At 48.1% G+C, this 8,030-nt stretch overlaps 1 protein-coding gene across 2 annotated transcripts in view; it reads right to left on the bottom strand.

Annotated features, from left to right (window-relative positions):
• Positions 1–80: 80 nt before the first annotated feature.
• The window catches only part of znf710a (zinc finger protein 710a), a 9,586-nt gene continuing 1,636 nt past the window's right edge, over positions 81–8,030 (bottom strand). Inside the window, exons 2-5 of one of the 2 annotated variants that reach the window (XM_066684450.1) lie at positions 5,667–7,205; positions 3,731–3,922; positions 2,491–2,665; positions 81–1,751 (exon numbers count right to left, since the gene is read on the bottom strand). In XM_066684450.1, coding sequence (XP_066540547.1) covers positions 1,588–1,751; positions 2,491–2,665; positions 3,731–3,922; positions 5,667–7,205 — 2,070 coding nt within the window. In that variant the 3' untranslated portion in view covers positions 81–1,587. The remainder of the gene's footprint in view (positions 1,752–2,490; positions 2,666–3,730; positions 3,923–5,666; positions 7,206–8,030) is intronic. The other variant, XM_066684451.1, reaches the window with a different exon arrangement.

Raw genomic sequence — 8,030 nt, 5'->3', positions numbered from 1 at the left:
CTCTGCTCTTGTACTATTTATAAAAACACCACACAACACTTTTTTTTTTTAAAGGCAAATAAATGTATTAATATACAGCATGGTCCAGAGCACAACATTTAACATAGAACTCTATCAACAGCATATACACACACAGATGTGCAACAGAAGAATGAAAGCTTATACAAAACTAAATCATGACGTGCCCTTGGTCGCCCGGCGTGACCGCTCAGGACTCAAGGGCACGGAAATCACCCACTCTGCAGGTTTTATTTCCTCTATTTTCTTTTTATTTTTATCTGTGCTATATTAACATAAGGTAGCATTGCCCGCCCGGCTGGCCAGGGGGCGTCCACTCCACGTAAAGCTAAGCAGGAACAGAGCACATTGTAAATTTTCTCAATCACTCCGTGCCGGGTCTCTGGCCCTGTCGCGCGTCTGCAGACGTCGTCCATCACTTCACAGATCTGCGCAGCGATGATGGATGGCGCGCTCTCTTACAGACGCAAGGGCAGTTAATATTTCTGTCCAAAGTTTTTCAGGGCATCATCTTCACATTCAGCCCCGGAGACCCAACAACAGGCGGAGGAACGATGGCGCGGACGTTATCTGGGCTGATTCTGACACAGTGTTGGTGCAGTGCCACGTGACGGAATGCAGCCAGAACAAACGTTGATGTAATTCCGCGTTGGGTGCAGTCGAGTTAAAGTAGTAGTAGGTGGCCATCGATACCTCCATCCCACCCCAGATAATAATCTCAGACATTAAAATTGCAGGGCTTTTTCCCAATATGGAACATCGAAAACGTCCGTAATCTTGAGCATGCCAAGAAAATAACATTGCACAATAAATACAAGCTCCATTATACCCTAACGGTACAATACCGACCTGTGTCCAGGTGATGTGTGTGTGTGTGTGTGTGGACTTGCCCCCAGGCAAACCCAGAATACAACAGGCACTAAGGCTTCCGCACAATCGGTCAGTCCACCAGACACAAATCCTACATGCTTTAATACAAAATAAATCACAGCCAACACTGCAGAGAAAGTTTCTTAAAGGTTATGGATGGTGTGTGTGTCTAAAAAACAAGTTAAAACCACAGTGGTAAAAGCCAAAATAAAAACGAGGAAGGTCTTTCGCACCTTGCCAGCTTTGGTTACATCCAAACAGGCGTCTGTAGTGGCTCCTAAGTCTTAGGACACGTAGCCACTGAGCTGCAGATTACCAGTGTGCTTTTAATATGAAGTCAGTCGGTTACAACGCCGTCGGCTCCCGTGGGTTTAACAGAGGAGCGAGGGATTGTCTTGTGTGGATAAGTGCCTCTGTACAAACGGTATTGAATCAGGCTCAGATGTTACTCTTCCATCCCTCCGAGATGGGGTCAGGCTGACGTTACTCAGTAGTCGCTGTCCTAATGTAGTTTTATGCTCAGTTTAAATGGAAGTTTAGTAACAGGTTCTAGCGAGACGGTGGTGGAGGAGGAGAAGGAGGAAACAAAATTCTCACTTCCCCTTAGAGAGCGCTTGAAATGGATCCCGGTGCACAGTCACCAGGCGGCCATTTCCTCACTGCTCCATCTTGAAGCCGTGTCTGAGAGTCCGAAGCTGCTCATGCAGTGGCGTAGCGAGCAGCGGCCTTGGCGTAGTTGTAGTAGCCCAGTTCGGCCAGTTTGGCCAGGTCTTGTGCGTTGTTACTGGCCAGGTTTTCCCTCTCGCTGTAGTCGTAGCTCTCCTCCTCGTAGTCCTCATGGCCCTCCATGTCGGGGAGGTTGTCTGTGGGAGGAAACACGCATGGAAATTGAGTCTACGTTGATATTTACAAAGAAAAGCAGGAGGTTGTGACGATATTTGGAGCTGTAACATTGAATATCTCGGGCTAATCTGAAAGCACGGGCACTAGATTTGCTGTAAAGAGGTCAGTTTCCAACCAATAGGAGATTAGACGACAGAAGCAAGATACTGCTCTCAGGGGAAGAAATATTAAAGCAACACTAGGTTGTATTTTTACCTTATAATCACAGCTTAAAGAGAATAGGCCCTCTGTTGTTGCTAATCACAGTGCTAAGCACTGCAGAAACCTCACTATGTAACTTGACGGAGGGTAGGAAACCACCCCCTACGTCCCTATTTCTTCCCCTACCCATTGATTTCAGGTAAAATGAAAACGTGCTGTAAAGTGTGCGAATTACACTAGGGGGAGCCCAAGAGCAAAAAAAAAAAAAAATAGGTGCATAAATGAGTTGTAAAGCGCTTTTGTCGTTTTCACACTGCTTCATTTTTAGGTTATTTTTTGTTGAATAAAGTGAGAATTTAATGCGACACAGTGACTGTAAAATGACCAGAGAATGAATTACAATTATACATTATACAAAAACTTTAAAACCTATCTGCACACCTGATACCAAGTCTTACCTAGTGTTGCTTTATCAGCGCTGAGCCTCACTACTAATAACTATTCCTAATCTAACACATCAGAAGCAGGAAGAGTCGTAGCCGAGGGAGGCGCCGGTACCTTGTCCGTCCAGGGATCCGTCCAGGATGCCGTGCTTGACCTTCATGTGTCTGCTGAGGTTCCCCTTCAGATTGAACTTGCTGGTGCAGTACATGCACTTGAAGGGCTTGCTGCCGGCGTGGAGGTGCATGTGTCCGAGGAGGTTGTACATCCTGTTGAATGACTTCCCGCACACCTGTAAAACCAGATCAGGAGACAGTACACTTTTACAACTCTGCTCTGAGGCCTTCCACTCCGTCGACTCAGAGCGGGTGCTTCACTAATCCCAGTGTAGCTCACTCTGGATGAGCACAGACGTGTTCCTCAGGGATCCTTCCTCAGACACCGTTACAAAGGCATCAGCGATTAAGGTTAGGTACAAAGTCTGTACTTTTCAGGATATCGACTGAATTACGTCTGTATTACGCAGAGTACACATCACCTCAGATCAGACCGGTTCCAGCGTATCACACAGTCAGGGCAGTGCCGAGCTGAAAGTGTAGTTACGGTTTTCAAAATCGAACTGGCAAAGCTCTCTCTGATATCTGTAACACTTCTAACCTGAGCACAAACACCTTAACTGTGTTTCTGAGGAAGCTGAAGTAACTTTGACCCTTGTGAACATGTTCTTAGAAGGACTTCTATAGCTCTCTGTATGTGAACGTGTTTATTTACGTATTCAATTTCACATGTTACTAAACCTGTCAAAACAAACCCCTCTCTCAGTTTAGAGTTTCTCAGAGGGTAAAGTTCCCCTCACTCCTTACAGCTGCACTGCGTCTTAAACTGACTACACACTAAATAGAAGATACATTCAATTGTAGAGAGTGTTACCATTAACTGTACAGTTTTAACCCGTCATCTAATTCAATTTCATAAATTAAACAATCACCCGTTGCAGGTTTAATGTCTAACAATGCCGCTGCTCCCCAAAGAGATTATTCACGATGTAAACAATGATGCCCAATATATCATCACCACACGATTAAAATAGTTTAGCGCAGACACCTGGTGAAGCACAACAGAACATATCTAATAGAGGATTAGTTTTGTGTGGTGTGTAAAATATTTTAAATAATTCACAAAATGTTAAATTGAAGTTTGGAATTTGTAAAAATGTAATGACATGCTTTGTCACTGTTAGAGACGTGACCCGTACCCAACCCTATCAGCAATAACCCAACGACAACCTGGCAACCCCCACCACGTTTACACCCATTCTGGTCTCATCTAATGACAGGACGCATTATTCCTCTCTCACCTTACACTTGAAGGGCTTGACGGGGAGGTGGACGATCATGTGGGTCTTGAGGGTCTGTTTCTGGACGAAGGTCTTAAAGCAGACGTGGCACTGGAAGGGCCGGACGCTGGTGTGAATCAGCATGTGTCGCTTCAGATTGGCCGAGAGAGTGAACTCGCGAGAGCACACGTCACATTTGTACCCCTTCATGCCCTGTCAGGGACACACAAACCGAGCAGCAGATCATTAGTAAACACAGTTCACTCATTTTCCACCAGTTGTAAACACAAACCTGATATTTTCTTATTTAAATCACAACCGGAGGCAGTTGCCATAGACACTGCTGTATCTCTAGGTTGCTTCTGCTATTGTTCTTCTGCTCACAAGAATTCATAACACGAAGGAGAGAGAAAGAAGCTGAACATGCGCAAACACTGGTTATCGCTCTGCTGCAGGACACAAGGACCATTACAAATACAACAGGAAGCCCAGCAGCTCCACCAAGTGTCCCACAACCTGTGGTGCCCAGACAATGGAAGAGCTGTTTGTTCAGTGCAGGGAGAAGGGGTCAGCCGTCTCCTAATTAGTCTTAACAGGTTAAATCATTTGCAGCAACTCTTTTGGGAACATCTGAGACCTATGTGAAGCAGTCGAAGTCGTTCAGAAATGTTACCAGCTCCAGAACACTATCTAAAGACATATCTTTGTATTTTACTAATAAACCGAGGTCTGTTGTGGAGAGACATTTCATACACGCTTTAAAATGACGGTTCTACAAGGGTTCTTTAGTAAAGAAATGTGCCTATATGGATGGTTCAATACAGCACCTTTTAAAATAAAGGGTTCTTTACGGCACCAAAATGGTTCCTCTACTGTAACAACTTGACATCATAACAATAGTAGAACCCTTTTTGGTGGCGTATAGAACCATCTACAGCGCATTCTCCATCAATCCCTTCACGATGCAAAGAACCATTTAATCATGCAAAAGGTTCTTCAAGAGTTCACTGTTCTATACAGAACCATTCCCTTTCCTAAAGAACCCTTGTAGAGCAATCATTTTTAACAGAGTACTTAACCAGTATTTGAAGTGTTAATATAAACACAGACTACTTTATATCAAACTAAGATAGGGAAAGTTTCTGTTCCTATCGTTAATTACACACAGACTAGCCTTAACGTGCTGATAATATACGCTTCACTGTATTCTGAGTTGTTGTATTCTAGGACAGTCTTGCGGCAGGTTGAGGTTCTCCAGTCACCAGTCGATGCAATTAAATGATTAACTGGAAGAGAGACAAAGACAGGGTCTAGCGTTTACCATTTACACCCTGATTCATTTTTCATAATCCTGTTCTGAATCGAGCCCAGTCTCAGTCTTAGTGTCCTGTCCAGCAGGGAAAGTAGCATCACTGCCTTCCTCCTTTAACCTTAAAGCATTATAATTAAGAAGGAAATAATGTCACACCCAGAGCTCTGTGCTTACTTTAAGACCAGCCTGAAAGGGTTAAGTCTGTGAGAGTGTGGCCGGTGTTTTGGTTTGTTATGCCGCTGACCTGTGACCCACTTTGTTTACCCAGACTGCAGTCATAAAAAGATGAATCATAGCCGTGAAGTGAGGGACTTGATACGGAAGTATCGTCAACATGAAATCCACACAGCACAAAGCACCCTCCCCTATTGGTGGGAATAGGGGGAAGAGGGAAGCAGCCGGAGAAACGGATTGGACGCCTAAGATGGAGAGGGTGGGAGCTAAGCGAGGGGGCTCAGTTTACACTAGAACCTGTTTTGGCAACCTGAGACTCTGCTGCTCTACATGCTATCAACCAAAACGCAGTGGCCACTTCATAAAGGCAAGTTTGCCGTGGTTCAGAGGTGGCCACCAGTTGCAGTTTGAGTTTGCGAAAGTGAGAATATTCAAAGATACACAAAAACAAAGCTGCGAGTTTGAAAGTACCTTGTGTTCGAAGGCCTGCTGTGTCAGTACCTTGTGCGTGAGCATGTGCTGCTTAAGGTGGTGGATCTGCACAAACTCCATCCCGCACTCGGAGCAGACGTAGGGCCGCATGTTTTGGTGCTTCATCAGGTGGTTCTGTAGCTGGCTGCGGTAGGCGAAGGACTTGTGGCACTCGCTGCATTGGAAGGTTGTGGGCCCCTGGTGACTGACCTGATGCCGCCGGAGGTGGGCGTGCGTGGGGAACTCCATGCCACATTGCGTGCAGACGTGGCAGTGGCCGTTCTCGTGCTTAGCCTCGTGGGTGCGCAGCTCACTGGGGTAGGCGAAGCCTCGGCCACAGAAGCGACAGCTGTAGGGCTTGATGTCGCTGTGCTGGAGCATGTGGCGCTTCAGGTGGCTGGTCTGCGTGAAGGCCTTCTTGCAGACGGTGCACTTGTGGGGCCGCGTGCCCTGGTGTGTGAGGAGGTGCGTCTGCAGGTGGCTGGGCTGCTTGAAGAGCTTGCCGCAGTGCAGGCACTCATGCGGCTTGATGCCGTTGTGGCCCAGGATGTGCGTCACCAGGTTGTACTTGGAGGTGTACGACTTCTCGCACATGCGGCACTTCCAGCGTTTCAGGCCCTCACCCACGTCCACGCAGTAGGACTCGTCGATCTGCACGTTGATGTCCAGCCGGTCGATCTGCATGCGTCGCCCCACTGAGTTCTCACCGTCGCCCCACATGCCCTGCGCGGCTTCCTCATAATCCCCAGCCAGACCCATCTCTGCGGCTTCATAGGCGACCACACTGGACTCGTAATACCTCCTCATCACAGGGCTCACCTCCTCCTCTGGCGTCTTGATGTTCACCTCCTGGTCCTCCCTCTCACCTTCTTCCTCAGACCTGACCGCTGTCCTCTCCCTGACCTGGGGGCTACGCCCAACAACTCGAGAGTCCGTGTCCGACTCGGCATCCGTCTGCTGGCTGCTTGTCTCCTTCACAAATTCAGTACAGTCCTTGTTATTCTGCTCTTCCTTCAAGGGCACCCTGTGGGGCGCTAGGTCCAAGACCTCAGACTCACTGTCAGTGTGATGAATGTTGGAATGGTAGCAGGGGCTGGAGTACTCTGGTCTCTCTCCTTTCACGCGAGTCTGTATCACTTGGGACTTGTCGACGGGCTCCATTCTTGCATCTACCTCGATTCGCGGCCTCTTGGTCCTGCCTCTGGGCCCTGGACGTCTCCTCTCGGGCCCGTACGGCCCCTGCGGCCTCTTGCCCTCCCCGTTGGGCTCTGAGAGGTAGTCCCCGTTTGCGCCTATGAGCTGATCTGTGTACTCATACTCTTCCGGAGGTGGAGGAGGGCCATCTCTGACCTCTCCGGTGTAGAAGCCGTTGGGGGCGATGGTGGCTCCGAAGATCTCATTCTGGGATATGAGGCCGAGCACGGCCGCCTGGGCCAGGGACAGAACCACCACCGGGTCCGTCTGCGTGCCGGCGTCTACTGCATGCTCCATCACTTTCGAGTAGCAGCGAACCAGAGGAACCTCTTGCTCCTGGTCCTCCTGGAAGAGAGTGGAACAGAGTCATGAAAAACAATCCAGTGGTTACTAACTTAAGAATGACTGTAGTGTGTAGCCATGGCAACTGTCGCTACAGTCGAACCCTGGCAACCATATCAATGCAACAGCATCTTAGCAACAGTATGAGAGTCAGGAGTCTGCAGGAGAACAGCCAAGGTGACAAATATAGGACAACTGTAAGGACACTGCTATCTCTTTAAGACCAGCCATGAAGAGTACAGTCTGTCTACAATCAAACAGAAAGACAGAGGCACAGAAAGACACATGCAGTCTCCAGAAAAGACAGAGCGCAGTAGACGGAGGAGATAAAGCGGATCTATGTAAAGCGCCATGCTTCCTTCCTCAACTGCCTTAAAAAAAATAAATAAAAAAAAATAGTAAAACGCAGCACAAAGGGAACACAGGTCGCACCAGGATGTCCACATCCGTGGACTGTCCACAGTTTCCTGTCGTGGCTGACCCAGAGAGCTGTTAGCATAGTGGGCTAATGCTAATGTAGTTACAAGGAAACTCTGAGGCTTAGGAGTTCAACTCTGCACCAACAAAACCACCCAGTGACAGCGCGACCCAAAGCCGAAGGGGAAACAGAGTCTGTGCTCCGGGCCACGAAACACCCCACGGCACCACACCTGAGCGGCAGTCACGGGCTGCTTCAGGGCCGAGCACCTTGGGTTAACACCTCGGGTCTGGGATCAGGTGATTTACCTGGGCGCTGATACACAAACACAGGTGAATGAGGATCTGCGCATATGCAAAGAGTGTACATGAGAATGGAGCAGAGAGAGAGAGAGAGAGAGAGAGAGAGAG

Source organism: Hoplias malabaricus, chromosome 11 (genome assembly GCF_029633855.1).
Source record: "Hoplias malabaricus isolate fHopMal1 chromosome 11, fHopMal1.hap1, whole genome shotgun sequence".
In the NCBI taxonomy this organism is placed as follows: domain Eukaryota; kingdom Metazoa; phylum Chordata; class Actinopteri; order Characiformes; family Erythrinidae; genus Hoplias; species Hoplias malabaricus.
Note: the sequence above shows the minus strand (reverse complement) of the source record. Positions and strands in the feature narration are given on the sequence as shown.